Source organism: Sebastes umbrosus, chromosome 7 (assembly GCF_015220745.1).
Source record: "Sebastes umbrosus isolate fSebUmb1 chromosome 7, fSebUmb1.pri, whole genome shotgun sequence".
NCBI lineage: Eukaryota > Metazoa > Chordata > Actinopteri > Perciformes > Sebastidae > Sebastes > Sebastes umbrosus.
In genome coordinates this window covers 13,805,626-13,822,298 of record NC_051275.1, presented here as the reverse complement: position 1 = coordinate 13,822,298, position 16,673 = coordinate 13,805,626, and the positions used below count along the sequence as shown (strand labels likewise).

The 16,673-nt window shown below is 38.7% G+C and overlaps 2 protein-coding genes across 2 annotated transcripts; one reads left to right on the top strand and one right to left on the bottom strand.

Annotated features, from left to right (window-relative positions):
- The first annotated feature begins 3,723 nt into the window (after positions 1 to 3,723).
- LOC119491551 lies at positions 3,724 to 8,506 on the top strand. The gene is made up of 8 exons (XM_037775693.1): positions 3,724 to 3,990; positions 5,927 to 6,153; positions 6,623 to 6,742; positions 6,925 to 7,017; positions 7,204 to 7,272; positions 7,730 to 7,853; positions 7,943 to 8,329; positions 8,412 to 8,506. The coding sequence occupies exons 3-8, from the start codon at positions 6,668 to 6,670 to the stop codon at positions 8,504 to 8,506; spliced, it is 843 nt and encodes a 280-aa protein (XP_037631621.1). The 5' UTR covers positions 3,724 to 3,990; positions 5,927 to 6,153; positions 6,623 to 6,667.
- A 1,111-nt stretch (positions 8,507 to 9,617) lies between these two features.
- Positions 9,618 to 16,393, bottom strand: LOC119491182 (histone H4 transcription factor-like). The gene is given in 11 exon segments (XM_037774906.1): positions 9,618 to 10,487; positions 10,489 to 10,579; positions 11,350 to 11,474; positions 11,561 to 11,699; positions 12,467 to 12,587; positions 12,748 to 12,822; positions 12,914 to 13,066; positions 13,157 to 13,268; positions 13,360 to 13,586; positions 15,796 to 16,006; positions 16,275 to 16,393. Coding segments are annotated over 10 exon segments (1,536 nt in total). The 5' UTR covers positions 15,947 to 16,006; positions 16,275 to 16,393; the 3' UTR covers positions 9,618 to 10,145.
- Positions 16,394 to 16,673: the final 280 nt, after the last annotated feature.

Below are 16,673 nucleotides of genomic sequence, written 5' to 3'. Positions count from 1 at the left end.
TCATACATTTCTTCAGGTCCAATACAATTTTTCTACAACAGTTTCCTCCCTTTTAAATCATGAAATCAACATCACTTACAAAATAAAAACATCTATCTACATGCTTCAATGACCTCTGTCTCCCGCTGCCTGGGAGGCTGTGTAAAGAAAAAGAGACTTACCAAAATGGGTGAGAGCTGACAGCAGATTCAGGGCAGGCACATTGAGCCTTGGCTTGCCGTGACTAACTACACTCCCTAGACAGTGTAAGGTAGTAAAAACCTCTGGAATGACAAAAAAGAGGAAACCCCAAAATGCACTTAATGTTTAAGTAAGTCATAAAAGCATAAATCAAATAATTTCAACTCAATTAAAGGGATAAATGGTCAAATCAAACATTCAAATTGTGAGGGAGCTGCAACTCATCCTCCTTACAATGCTGGAAAAAGACACACACACGCCAATTGATTGTGTTAAGTTACACAAAACGGACTAATACAGGACTTTCAGGTTTTTATGTTGTGCTTTTATTTTGGGGAACTCCTCTGAGAACTCTCTCTCGGCCTACTTCCGGGGGAGTGTTTTCAGGGAGCACACCTGAAACTTCAGCCACAGGTCTCCAGCTGATTTCACTTAGCTTGTTAGGCTGAACCAAGTGCCAGGGAAGACAGAGGGGAGTGGGGTTTGTTTGTTTGTTTGTTTGTTTGTTAAATTGGCTTTAGTTTAATATTCCTTCCATTTATCGTGCATATTATTTAATCTGTATTATGTAATATTCATTTGTATGATGTATATGTAAATATGAATGTTATATTATACATTAAGTAAGTCATTAAGCTGGCTTTTGTCCTGGTTGAAAGAATCCATCACCTCAAAACCTCACTTAAGCCATTATTTCATTTCTCCAGTTCAGCATAGTAACGGAACACGTTCTGTGCTGAATTATACAGATGTTGTGTAAAATTTCCATTTGAAATAATGATGAAGACATAAAGCCATCAAGTTACAGCATGGAAGTGATCCGTTTTCAATGAGGCACAACAATAAGCAGATACATATGATGTCAGACTTTGAAAAAGGAAAACTTTCATTAAAGCTTTAAAGGTTCTTACTGGGAATAATGGTATCGAAAGGGTTGAATCGGATGCCAGAACTGGTTCAGTAAACATTGGGCGGTCCTGTCGTGGAATCTGCTTCTTCAGAAAGAGAGCAATATCTCACCACTTCACATTTGCATGATCACACAACAGATACTGGATTTTTGAGGCCTATATACCCAAACTGATATTCGAGAATCAAAAGATATGATAACGATATATCTCCAGTTCGTTTTTTTTAAAGAATTGTGACCAAGACATGTGCTGTGCAGGACATTTTACAATTGAAAAATATAATTGTCAGTGCTCTCTGGTGGACATACTATGTAATGGCGACACTGTTTCTCAATTACCTCATATTTATCTTTGGAATTTCTGTACTTATCAGCCAACATATACCGTCCACTGACACTTAAATATTTGCAATAAGCTAATATCGACCGACAGTAAGGGGCTGATGGATTTTTTTAGCGGTAATTAGTTTGTATTTGTAATTTGGTGATTAGGAATATAAGATACTAGAACAACATTTTAATAGTTGTGCATGAACAAAATTAGTCTACAGTAACATCCATTGTAACTCCTTTGTTGAAGACGCTACTTTGAGTTGTCAAATGAGTTTTGGCACACAGGCGGATTGTGGGTTTAAAAGGGTAATGGTTCGTGGCCTTGTGAATGCTGTTCCTCGACGAGCAGCTTCAACCCTTCCAATACTAACAGGATTTGGATGGTTAGTGAGAATGGAATTAGCTAATCAAGGAGAACATGTCTTCCCAAAGCCTCATCCAATCACCGTCTTATGTTCTGCAAAATGGGATCCAATTGAATGGTAGCCCAGTTTGCCTGTGATTCAGGGAATTCCGAATTCAAGGAATCTGTTTCAAAGCATTTAATCTGGAATCCGAAATGCCAAAGCTATATTGGGAGATGATATGTTTGCCAGCAAACCGATTTTAGTATTAGAAAGGTCAAATGAGCAGAAAAACTACCTTTAAAAAACTCTGTTTGATATTTAAGAAACTAAAGGTAAGCCTTAAATGCTGTTTATGCTCAACAACATTATTGCATCTTCCTGAATGTTATCCATGTGAATCTATCCATCTATCCGGTCTTGAGATTGATTATTTCTGAAATGAATTATGAAGGTGAACTGCTGACTGAATTAAGTCATATTTTATTTATATTTTATCAACCTGTCCTTTATTCTTACAAAGCAAAGGGAATATGAAGCATTACATTCACTGATTGAAGGGTTCTGTGGTTTATAACGAGGCTGTAAGCATATAGAGAGTTTGATTCAATTGAAATGTATTGTCATTATACTTGTGTACAATAAAACTCAAGCTGTGTCCCAGTTTCATATCTTCAAATGAGTTCTAAGTAGGTTTTGAATGTGTTGTGTTCATGCTGAAAAGGTGACAGGATTAAGTGTACTCAAAAAATGATACCATTATAAAAAATGCATTCATTTTGAGTGTGCTTTTGATAGACATTATTATGCCTCACAACGCAATGCACAAAAGAAACGGAGCTCGCTGCTGCAAACAATGTAAATATATTGCAACTCCAGAAAGAACTTGGAGAACAAGCAGTGGCATTTTAAGGTTGAAGTCTGAATAATGTCGATTGGTACATTATTGCATCATTTCCTGTATAAAACAGTAAAATATGATGATTTCTTGTATACTAACTGCAAAAACAGTAGTATATATAATGAACAGTTAGTGTGTATTATGGAACTGTGACACAGCAATAGTCTTGTCATTCCAAAATAATAAAGTATATGGCATTTGTAGAAATTATAAATAGTATTTACTGGAATGCTTCTGAAAATGCAATAAACATACAGTACAAATATTAATTTAAATAAAGAACTTTTTTGTATTAGATCTCTTGAATTTTGCCATTGTTTTTCTAATTTTCACTCTATAATTTCAGAGCTGCTTAAAATTACCTGTTGTGTCCAAAAAAATCAGTCTGTGTAAAATAATCTGTTAAGTGTCAGCTCAATTTTAAATAACATTAATACCAATAATTATCAATTTATGATGAATAAAGGTGCATTGTTTTTGAGTTAACTTTACGGCAGATGTTAGGAACTTGGCGTTCAAAAGGACAGACAGGTCAACATTCAACACAGCGTATAAAATAATTAAAAAGAAAAACTATAAAAAAGAACATATTAAAATCCACAAAGGGCCATAAATACAAAAGATAAGCTAAAAAAAATAATATAACGTAAAGTGCTAAAGGTTTGCAAATCAGAGGGCAAATAACCAAAAAAATATAAAAATACAAAAATACCATAATAAATAATTACAAAAAGTACCATAAACTAAAAACAAAATGAACCTGTGGTAAACTAGTTAGTGCAGACATGAAGGGTATGGTTACATACAGTATTTAGATACATAGGCAGAGCACTGCCAAACGCACATTATTTAGGGACGTGGGTGTCTGTTTATTCTTTTTTTTTATTTTTTTTATTTGTATGTCATATATTCTCACCATCATCTCAACTCTAAAACCTCTCCTGTTGTCACATAAGCTGAATGAAAAGGGTTTAGGGGCCTGATGGGATTAGTTTAAGCCATTAGGAGTAGTTAATGGTCTTTCCTGGTGTTGTTAAGTAACGCTGACTAATTGACCAAGGGGCAGCAGAAAGCTGACAGCGGCTCACAGCAGAGGTGAACTGAAGTCAGTGTTTAGGGTCTACAGAGGGATGACAAACGGGATTCATTCTCCTGTTACCGTGGCTGATATTTAGATATAAGAAGGGATATATTACAAGTCTTTTTCTCCTGATTGTGTTGGCTGATAAACAGGCTGGAGGAGCTGGATGTTACTCACTGGATAATAAACCCTGAAATATCAGGAAGTTGAGATTTTACATTCACCTCTCTTCATCACACAGGTAAGAAACATATTTAAAGAATATATGCTGATGCCAACGAGGGAAAGTAAATGGGTCAAATGTCTTGCTTAAAATCTCCCCTGCAGATTACTTTCTACCTTTTTCACATGCATAGAAAGTTGTTTAGTCTTTGAAACTTTAAAAAGTTCTATTGTCTTCAAGCAAGAAGGACATCTGATGTGTCTTCTTCTCTATCATATTATGTTCAATATGCAACAATTTATCAATTCATGACTATTTACATTGGTTTTGGAACTGTTTTAGGGCTGCAAGCAACAATTATTTTTATTAACATTTAATCATTTATCTACCAAATTATCTTTCAAATCGTTTGCTCTATAAAAAGTAAGAAAATAGTGAAAATCACAGATTAGGTGAAGTCTTCAAATGTCTCGTTTTGTCAAACCAACAGCCTAAAACCCAAAGATATTTAGTGTCACTCATATAAGAGTCAGAAAATATTAATATTTGAGAATCTGGAACCAGTAGAGTTTAACAATCTTTGCTTAAAAAAATACTAAGACATTTATAAGAATTGTTTTTGATTCATTTTCTAATCAATTAATTGCTGCAACTTTAAATTCTTTAGGAAGTATTGAGGTGTAAAACTCAATCTGTTGGCAATTTGGTGTTTGTTAAATATGAATTGTTAACTTCTGACACCTGAAAACTAGTGAGAATGGAATAAAAGGCATCAATATATCTCATTTTCAGATTTAACTTATGTGTAATGGAGTGTGTTTTGAGTACTCTCAGATGACACAGCGAGCTGTCTCTGATGCCCCATTCACCCTCTTTGCACTCCAAACAAACAGCTCCTTTATTAGATTAAGAGATTTCTGTGGCACGCTGACATGGACGAAATGTGTAACCTCAGGCTAATCTTTAAGTCTTTATGAGAAAGGAGGGATCAGGCTATTGGATTGCTAGAGAGGTTAAAGGGGCACTGACACAAATGGCAGGATGGAGGTGTAAACTCACAAACAGGAAAGAGATCCGCACAATCTTTATGTATCTCTGTGTTTGACTTGTGTACAGTAAGACTTACTCAAACTTTGTCTTGCTACTGCACCAAGTCAAACATTAAAGGGATAGTTCAGGTGTTTTGAAGTGGGGTTGTATGAGGTACTTCTCCATAGTCAGTGTATTATCTACAGTAGATGACGGTAGGCACGCCCCCAGTTTGGAGAAACAGACAGGAATTACCGCACAAAAGCAAAGCAATATACTGCTGTGGACGGGGCCGGCAGCAAAACGTATTTTAGCCACCTAAAAGAAAGGCACATCTAAAAAAAATCAAGTGGTGAAGATATTCTAAATGTAGCGTACACTTAAACTGATATTGATTTTTTGGGGTGAGCCTTTCTGTTAGGTGGCTAAAATATGTTTTGCTGCCGGCCCCATCCACAGCAGCACATTGCTTTTCTTTCATGCCGGTACGCCTGTCTGTTTCTCCAAACTGGGGGCGTGCCGACCCTCATCTACTGTAGGTAATACACTGACTACAAGTACCTCATACAACCCCACTTAAACAAAATCAATTAAGTTAGAGCGATACACGACACAGTAAATTCATATAGCCTCGTCTCTCTCTAGTTTATATTCAACACAGATATACTGCATATCTCAGTGCTCACTAACCGCATTACTAATCATGTGCCCTTGGAAGGGATGGATCCTAAATTAATTAAATGGACAGGCACACCGGGTTACTCAATTGGATTACGGTCTGTAATGCAATCTAACAAGATACTGTCATTTGCATGTAGTTTGATAAGCAAATTGCCTGAAAAGTATATTAGATATTTTACATTTTGTATCCTTAAAAAATGTTTATGTAGTGGTATTCTTAAAAAAAAAAAAAAAAAAAAGCTGCAAGACGTGTTTATAATTTTGTGAATTGTTACTGATTCATGCTGTTTGTGTCTCGACTAAGGCTGATCCCTACAATCTGGAAAGAGAAGAAATCAAAAACAGTCTGAATTTGGTGCTTGGCTGCTCTGTTAACTTTCCCCGGAACAAGAAAAGCTCCATCTTGCCGGTGAACTTAGCCACACGTTACTTCCGACCAGTGTGACCAGTGGGCCTTCAACCAGCCTCATTTATGCCGAGAACAAACCCACTGATTCAAGTTCATCGAGCTCCAAAACACTCCACAATCTGGTATGACCAACTATACTCTCAGTTACATTAAAACACTTTATCACTGTTTTGTTTAAGATGCAAAGGTGAAAGGTACCGGTCCTTGCCGGTGTAGTTAGTTATTGTTGTCTGGCCCTCAGTTTGTGTCAAAATCGGCACTTCTTCTCGGAGTCATAACTTTGTGAACACACAGACGTGATAAACATCTTTTCGATTCAGTGGGACGTCCATAAATGTACTTGGAATTAATAAGGAAAAAAAGCTCCTATAATGACTTCAGAACTTGCCTGAAATTCATCATGTTTTTAAGTTTTCATCAGTATCAAAGTAATCTAGTGATAGTTGTCTGTACATTCATGGGTGCAGTGCAAACAGGAGCTGCTGATAGCTAATCGGGCGTACTTGTAATGGTGCCGGTTAAAGCAGAGCTCTAGATTAAACCATCCAGCCCGCTCAGGAACTGACAGCACAACGTTCTCCTATATCTCAGCAGTCTGCCTCCTATGTGCAGAGCCTGGTTCATCAACATCTTCACATGCATCCGCACACTCACCAGCATGCCTTCACTCCCATCCTGCACCAATCCTTGATCATCCAACCTGCTCCAATGGTAACTCAGGACAGTAACGTAAGGAGATGTGTCACTACACTGTGTCGTTAACATCTACTTAGTAGTGATTTTATTCACAACCAATTCCCACCTGAAGCCGCTTCTGACCTGAATGTTATTCTATTGCCATTCAGCCACCAAGAATAATGTCAAGTTGTTACCTTTCTTCTCTTACGCTATAGTTCAACATGCACCTTCCCAGAGCAGCAACGAGGCCCTCTTTTGCTCCGGTCACTGCCTTTCACAGAGCAACACAGAAGCCCTTCAGGTCAACAGTGAGTCCAACAAGCATCAACAAAACTGGCATGTCAGTACAGCTAAAAATTAAACTATACTGTTGTGCTTCTGTATCCCTTTTTTAAAAGTCTCAATTATGATTGATATGATTATTTTGATTTTAAAAAATTTAGTGAATCACCAGTAAAAGTTTGTTGCAAAATGTTTTCATATATTTTTTTCAGAAACGAGGGAAATGGGGCGCACTGCATGTCTGCATTGCATGGAAGATATATTACCACGAACAACTGAAGGTATGATATATCTAAATGCATCCAAATTTTAGTCACATAAAATAATAAATTCAGAGTATTTTTTCAAATTTTGAGGCATTTTGTGTCTGAAATTAAAGTCAGTTAAACTGGATTGGGGGATTATTTTTTGTTATTTTTTAGTTATCTATATAAAAAGAAGCCATAATGTGTAAAAGATATATTTAAATTGATTGTTTTTTTTTATTTTTTATTTAACTATTTGTCTTATTAACAGCTACAAAGGGTTTAGACATGTCTTTGGGTTGACAGACAACATTTACAAACTCAATTTTAAGGAGCTAAACATATGATGCATATACAGTATATACCATATTATTACACATTGTTGGAGTTCATAAGTCCAGAAAACTCTAGTGTCTTTTAATTGAGACATGTTGTCATTGTGACTTGTATCTATCCGAAACTAATTGTGTGCTTTACAAACTGTATTTAACAGAAAATGCAGCAAAAACCCAACAGTCTCCATCAAGAACTGACACCTGAGTATCTTGCTACTTGTCAACCTGACAGAGTGCAACACAAGGGATCAGACCAGCCCTCCTGCATAAACCCAAATATCGGTGAGTTTAAAGCCAGCAATGTAAGTCAGCGTCAGTAAAATATGTGTCATATTATTACAGTAAAGCTGATCTGCTTCTCATTTTATTAGACTCTCCGTATGGACACTCTGCATATGGAAACACTGGTGACAGGAGAGGTTATCCCTCTGACCTTTTCACGTCTTCACCAGCATCTTGCCACAGCCTCACTGCCAAGAGGGAGAAACTGGAACAGCCCCCGAACCTGCACTTCAGAGACAAACTTGATGAAAAGGAGAAACACGGGGTGCAACAAGTTGAAACAACAAAGGATTTATCTCTTAGAGACAAATCTTGGGATCTAACGACGACTCCTGAACCTGACGTCAGACGCGGCGGCTCACTTGACAGGAAGAGGCACCTCGAGTGCGACGGCTCCTTCAAAGTGAAGAGGGTGAAGCTGGACGTTGTCGTAGACGACACCTCTAAGACATTGCACACTGATCCATCTCTGTTCAGTACAACTCACACACATCCATCTTCACACGCCATGCCAGTGCAACATATAAGGGATTTGTCTGTCGTGTATCCTAACATCAGTAGATGTAATGTTACCAGAGCTCCTGGGACACTCATCTCTTATCCAGGAGCTGAAATGCATCCCTACCAAACTGCTTCATGGGAGCCAATGTTGAATCTCCACTCCAGACAAAACCTCCTACAAGACTATTCATTGAATACCTGCAAAGCGATCAGGATACCTCTCGCAGCACAGAGGCAAAAAGAGGCTTTTCGTGGTTTCTTTACGCCACCTCTTTATTTCCCTCTCGCTTTGAGGCAGCAGGAGACAGTTTACCTCAGAGGGAGGGAGTTTCTACACTCGCGTCAGGAGAACTGTCATCTCCACCATCCTGGCTCTTTGGCAACGTCCTACATGGGGCTGTGAGTCTCCAGCGTGTGTCTGACATGACAGAAAAGGAAAGCAGCTACGGCAATGACAACAATCACTCATTCACAGCATGTACGATAAGTTCATTCTGGTCTGTGCATTAATTCAAAGGAGCTCCACACTGTCTGAGATATAGGAAACAAACAGTGAGAGTGGGATGCTTTTGATTAATGTCTCAAGTAATAAAATATACTTTGCACTAGAACAGCTTTAATTAGATTACTTGGAAGGATTTTGGCAACTGTACAGTCATACTTGCACTGTAATGATTTCCTTGTTAAATGGCTTTTTTTAATTATTATTATTAAATATGTTAAGATGCATGTGCTTGCTCATTTTTTTTACTTGATCAGGTGACATCAATGCTCATGTTCCTTAAAATGTAACGCAGCTGGTTGAGAGTTGATGGGGTCATTACTACCTTACAAGATTAAAGGGGAACTACGCCCATTTTCATTGTCTATGGAGCAGTTCCACATACCTTATGACATCACATGTTTGAGTTTTAGCGCTCTAGTTTTTGGATTTAGGAGAGAGTTGTTCATGTTTAATAATATTTTTTGGACTGTCTTAGACCATAGGAATAACATGTATGAATTTTGACAATGGGCGTAGTTCATGCTAACATTTGCTAATTATCACTAAACACAATGACCGATGGGAAAGTCATTAGTTTTGCAGGTTATTTGGTCATAAACCAAAGTATTGAACACATTCAATTGTTGACCTGATGATGGTGCTAGATGAAGTCAGGACAAACTATATCTCATCTGGATCAACAGACCAATCAGCATTGGCTTCCCTACAGAAAGTCTGACTAAGAAAGTTTATAAAAAACAAAACAAGAAAAGCTTAACTTTAGTCTCAAAAATGTATTCAAAATTTGCAACAATAAAATTAAGTGACATTCCAAGGCTACAATAATAAAAAAATAATGTCTTCTGAAATCCTCTGTCGAACAACATCATGGTAATATCACATACAATGGAACACGGTGTGTAAAGAACACGTAAAGAACAACAAGGAAGAAGAAGAAGAAGAAGAAGAAGAACGAGCTTTGTAGTGCTTTTAACTCCTCTCATTCATGTAAGCTTGTCAGAAATATTAACAGGATTAGCAGGAAATCCCACAGGCGGGAGACGTCACAAAGCCAAGCTGAGGCATTAGAGTTAATAAAAGCTGCTATAATGCAAGCGTGGTCTTCAAAACCAGTGCGGGGATAACCATCTCAACGTAACAACACTAGAAACACTGACGAGAAAGCTTCGGCTAGCCGGTCTCCACTGGCAGCTCCACGGCAAAATATACTACAAGAGGCAAACCAGTTTCACTGCATGACAACTACAAGAGCAAATATGACGGTGCGGTGCAGCGTGCAGGAAGAATCACACCACGTCCATGCCCAGGCCCCTCGCGACCTCCGTCAGGGCCTGGACCGCTCCAGATGTCCCACTGCCGTCACAGTCCTCCTGAGATAATCCTCCAGGCTCCTCCTCAATGTGAGGGATGGTGCTCATGACACAGTAGACGGGAGAGTCACTGCCTCTGGGGCTGGGCTGGGACGAGACGTCCTCGCCTCCAGAGAGCTCTGAAGAGTACGAGGAGGAGGAGCTGGAGGAGGGCGAGGAGGATCCCGCGGGAGAGCTCCGGCCGCTCTCCGGCGTGACCGCGGCCCTCTTGTTGCGGACGCTGGTCCTCTGACTTTTCCGAAGGCTCTGCGGCTTTTTTGGCCATGTTCTTCATGATCTCCTTCGTCACTTCCACAGTCTCAAAGCGCACCATGTTTACTTTTAGGAAGCCGTCGACGTCCTTCCTGTATCTGTTAAAAAAAAATATTTATTATTTCAGTCTTTACTTATAATAACTTGAATTTAGTACTTTCAAAGTTAACGCCATAATAACGCGTTAAAGCAAATTTAATTGAACATCACTAATTTATTTAATGCATTAACACAACTTGCGATTTTTTAGGTTGGAATCCATAGGTACCAACCTATTATACTATACTAGTTGTACTAGCTTGTCGCCAAGGCGGCTAAATAACGCTCCAAACTTACGCTAACTGTTGGCAAGGAAAAACTGGCATGGCCATTTTCAAAGGGGTTCCTTGACTTCTGACCTCCAGATATGTGAATGAAAATGGGTTCTATGGTTACCCACGAGTCTCTCCTTTGCAGACATGCCCACTTTATGATAATCACATGCAGTTTGGGGCAAGTCAGTCAAGTCAGCACACTGACACACTGACAGCTGTTGTTGCTTGTTGGGCTTGAGTTCGTAATGTTATGATTTGAGCATATTTTGTATGCTTAATGCAGTACCTGTGAGGGTTTCTGGACAATATTTGTCATTGTTTTGTGTTGTTAATTGATTTCCAATTATAAATATATACATACATTTGCATAAAGCAAGCATATTTGTCCACTCCCATGATGATAAGAGTATTAAATACTTGACAAATCTCCCTTTAAGATACATTTTGAGCAGATAAAAAATGCGTGATTATTTGCGATTAATCACGATTAACTATGGACAATAATGCAATTAATCGCGATTAAATATTTTAATCGATTGGCTGTTGTGACTTACCTAAAGCGGGAATGTCCAGAGGGCCACTTCAGCTCATGCTTCTTGCGAAGGTGAAGTGTGAGAGTGTAACACCAGGAGAAGACCTTATCACAGATATGGCATTTATACTTAGACATCCCCCCGACCTGTTGGTAAATATGATGTAATGATGTTAACAGCAAAGCGTTAGTAACTGTGAACAAGATGACAGCAGGTTGATGATCTGACGAACCTCGTGCACTCTCTTGAAGTGGTGGCTCATGGTTGGAAATGTGTGACACGAATAATCACAACCCTGCACTGTACAGTGATACACAGCGCCCTCATTGTGAACCTCTGTGTGCTTTTGCAGATCGGGCTGGTTCTTAAATCTGTAAAGAAAAAAATACCGTACACAGAAATTAAAATGAAGAACAGATTCAAGTTTACGGTCTTTAAATACAACTAACGTTATGATTACTAACAATATTTATATTTTGTAACATATTAAAAAGTGCCATGGACTCTCTGCAAATCAGAATAGTTAAACATATACCAGAGAGAAATAAATATACGGGAAAATTATACAAAATGTTGAATTAATTAGTCACTAAAAGGTTTTTCCATTTTTAGTAATCCAATGAAACAGTAACGATAAGGAGACTCCTTCATAAAGGCCATGTTTTGGTAGTTTTAAGGTACATTTTTCAATTGTTTCTATATGGAGCAGATATTAAAAGGGGCTATGTGGACTGGAAATGAACAGTAGAAGGATCAAAAGAGCAGGTAAGATTCTGGGACAAATTGTAAAACACAAACAGAGAGTTATGGGAAACGACGTGTTGTCCATCTCTTCTATTTTCTATCTTCCAAGTTTTTCCTTCTGTATAGGGTTCTGTAACTCCTGTTTTAAAAAGTGCTATACAAATAAAATGCTATATAAATAAAGTTAACTACACACTTACTTACAAATAGGTAATAAATGATAGCCTTTATGATATAGCAGTTTAAAGATGTTTTATTTAAAAAGCGGAAACTTGATATCGCTAAAATCACATGAAGACACATCTTATAGGTGGGTGTAAGCGACCCCCGATTTTTGCCAAAGTACATTTGTTGTCAACTGGACAAATCTAAATCAGCTGTTTTGAAGGTCTACCTCTTGTCGCAGAAGTCACATGGGAAGGGCCGTTCATCACAGTGGCGGAACCTGATGTGGATCTTCAGAGCTGCCAAAGTGGTGCAGGTCATGTCACAGAACGGACACTTCACCTGATTCACTGGGAGTAAAAGAAAAAGTAAGAATTAAAGGACAATGACAATATGATTTTGATGAGCCTCTAAATGGACTGGACTGTCACAAACTGCCTTACTGAAAAAACTTTTTTCATGTAAACAATGTTTCAACAATTTAAGATGAGACTTGTAGAAAATGATTACCATGCTGACGAACGTGATCCCTCAAAAGCCTCTCGCTGGAAAAAGCCTTGCCACAATGTTCACATACCAGCGACTCTGCCCAAATAAGGTAAATGCACAGAAGTCAGCATTCAAGTAATACATTTAGCACCATCAGAATACAAGAAAAATGAAGTGTCCTACTCACCTACTGGCTCGGCCTGTCTGTGTAGGTGGTCGAACAGCTTTGTGTTGCTGGAGAACATGCTGCCACATGTGGGACAGGCGACAAGTCTCTCCTGAGTGTGGCTCCGCATGTGTTCTCTCAAACGGTATTTGATTTTGAAGAAAGCGTCGCAGCCTGTAATAGAAAAAACAAGTATAGATGAGGTTAGACATAAAGTTAGGTATACCAGGAACATCTCTTTGACCTCCTCTTACTCAGTCATACCTGCCCAGTGGCAGAAGAGAGCCTGTAGTTGTTGTGGGAGAGTCTGTGGCTCAGCACTTTCAACGTGATTGTCCACATGTCGGTAGAACCACTCAGGATTGTTAAATGTACTCTATATAAAGACAAAAAAAAACAATTCTATAATAATGATGCTATCAATCATTTGATTTCTAAATTAATAATATCAATTAAAAAATACCTACATCACAGTGCTCCCACTGGCAAACGTATCCGTCTGATCCTTCAGGAACCAGGTTGTTGCTGTGTAAGCCTTGGTTGCAGCTGGGCAGATCGGGACGGGACTTAAGCAGCTGTGACCCGACAAACTTGAGTTTACCATGGTAGTTGTGGAAGTAAGCGTGGACCTCCAGCTCCGCGGGGCTACCCATGGATAGAAATACACATCCTTTCCAGAGACAAGCATACTCCTCTAAACAAAGAAAGGGAAGGAGTGATTATTGTAATGAAGAAAGGACAGTTATTATGACTGAATAGGGCTAGGCAATTAACTGAACATTTAACCGACCTAATATACAGTAGAGTGCTCATTAAAAGGGTTATGAACCACTAGGGCTGACCGAATGCTTCGAATTAATTAATCGTTGCGGCTCTAAACGATACTGTTTGTTACCAAGGTACAATGTTGAGAACAGGGAAACCATTCTGCAATTGACAATCATGTCTATACTTGACTGTGGATATATCCTATACACACACACACTGCTCATTCCACTTAAAAACAACTTCATCTAGTTTACAACTGTGCCCCACTTTTCATTATAGGAGATAAATATTGTACTCATCATTAGGGCTGTGTATTGGCAAGAATCTGACGAGGTGATACGTATCACGATACAGGGGTTACTATTCAATATATTGTGATATTTTGCGATACTGTAAGCAAGGCGATAGATTGTGATTTTTTTTAATCTAATTTTAGGAAAACTGTCGTAGTATAATGAAGACACCACCATAAGCATAAAATCTGAGTAAACATTTTTTTCCTTTTGTATGCAATCGGAACAATGGGATCTGCATTTGCATTTTATAACAGTCCCTGAAACATCCAACATCATAGCACTACTTTGAGAGGGCATATACACTGAGAGGGCGCATCTCTTTGCAACAGAAATAAAGTATTACAGTGTCTTTGAGAATCGATACAGTGTCACAAAACATTATATCCCAATATTCGATATTTCCGATATTTTCTTACACCCCTAGTCATCATTGAACCAACAACAGGAGGACTACACACTAAATGTATCTTACTAAAGGTGCTTCTGTGTGTCACATCTCTTCTCAAATCTAAAACTACAGATCACAGATGAGATCCCATGATTGACAAAATCTTGATACTGCACAGGCATGGGAACTTCTAGAGATGTCTGTGATTGTTTCTGATGTCTCCTCAGTGTACTTATTTATTCTACTGTGCTAAGGTCTCTTTTTCAAAACAGATCTGGATTTCAAATTAGATGTCCTGACCCTACAGGAAGGTTAGAATGACTGAACTAGTGATGTGTCGGTCGCTCAAAGAGCTGGCTCTTTTAAGTGAACGATAAGAGCCGGCTCCCGTCCGAGAGACGTTTATTTTCTTTTTTCTTTAATTAATTCGAGGCAGAATGATAGGACGATCTTCTCCGCGCCACGGGCACTCCATGCACTGACTGTGACTGAATGTTGTGTTAATGACGTCCGTGCGACCAATAAGGTGATGACAGACAAGTATCATACCATCAAGAAGGGAGGGGCGGAGGACGGTCTACAGGTACAGAGCAGGAGGGAGAGGAGGAGAGAAAGAGAGAGGAGTGCGGTGCGCCAATAGCAGACAAGATGAGTGACAGTCGGAAACAAAGCAGCATGTAAAATTATGATATTCTGGAAACTATAAGGTTTAGTATAATTATATTGAATAATTTAAGTGATATGTGCACACATACTAATCATAGCTCAAAACAGCGCTAAATTTGGCTGAATTATAAAAGGCAGAAGTGGTAAAACAAAGAGCCGTTTGGGAGCCGAAAGAGCCGGCTCTCCTTGGTGAGCTGAGGCCAAATGATCTGGCTCACTAAAAAGAGCCGGAGTTCCCATCACTAGACTGAACTCCTTCTGAGCTCCTTCAGCAACAGGCTGCTCCACCCAAAGTGTGTGAAGAAGCGCTATCACAGGTCCTTCCTTCCTGCAGCTGTCAGACTCCACAACCAGCACTGCTCCCAGTAGACCACATACACTCACACACCAAAACACTGACAACAACCTGATATTTTCAGGTGGAATTTCATTCATTTATCACTGTGCAATATCATTTTCCACTTGTGAAATTTTGTTAATAGTCTATTTATTGTCAATACTGTATATACTGCTCCTATTTGTATACTTCCTTCTATTTAAATGGTTCATATTTTGTTACACTTTGTTTAGCTCTTTTTTTTACTGTGTTAGCTGATGCATCTTGTTTGTTGCACTATCCCCTACACTGCAAACTCCCCCACTGCGGAACTAATAAAGGAATATCTTATCTAATCTTATCTTATCTTAACTGTCACATAGACCTCAGCCAGGTTCTACATCTCCTACACCCTACAGGTGACATAACCTAACTCATTGTGTGTTTGTCTTGTATCCTCCTCACTCACCCAGCTCCTCTAGTGCATCATTATCTCCCAGGTAATCCTTTAAATGCACTGACATATGGTCGCTCAGCTCCTCCATGGTGTGGCCCTTGTAGTTGCATGAAGCCCACTCACACACCACCTCGAAGTTGTCCAGTCTCTTGGTCGTCATCATGATGATGGAGATGATCACTGTGTGCTCAGCTGCTGCACACAAAACACCTAAACAACCAACCTAAAACAGTGAAACCCGCGACAGACATGTAAACAGAGAGGAAAGGCATGGAGGTGGGTAGATAATGTAAAGCAGGCTGACTAACTTTATGTTATAAACATGTTTTAAGGACGCTAGCTCAGGTTAGCTGAGAGGTGTTAATCTGAAGGTTACACTCAACACTAACACATTTACAATCCTCTTTATCTCAGACTGTGACGACACCAGTCACTACCTAACATAACAGCTGATTATGTATATTGTTTAACATGTTAAAGATGCTTCTTACGAGGTATGAATGTGTTTTGCTCCAGCAGCTCTTCTTATCTCAGCTAGTTCTGCTTCCCTCCTCTGGGCTTGTCTGCTGTTGTTTATTTCCGGTCAGGGCCGGAAGTTGGTCTTCTTCGTCTGTTATTTAAAAAACAGTAGAAGAAGCAGAATACTGCCTATTATTATTATTATTATTATTATTATTAAGATAAGATAAGATATAACTGTATTAATCCCGAAGGAAATTATTGTGCCAGAGATTGCTCAAAAATACCAAAAAATTACAACAAGTTCAAGTGTATAAAATAAAAAAAAAATACTATTTCTAGCACCAGTGCCTAATAGAATAACAATTAAGTAAGATACATTTAGTAAAATGAGTAAATAAGATAAGTAAAATAAAAAAAAAAGGTAAAGT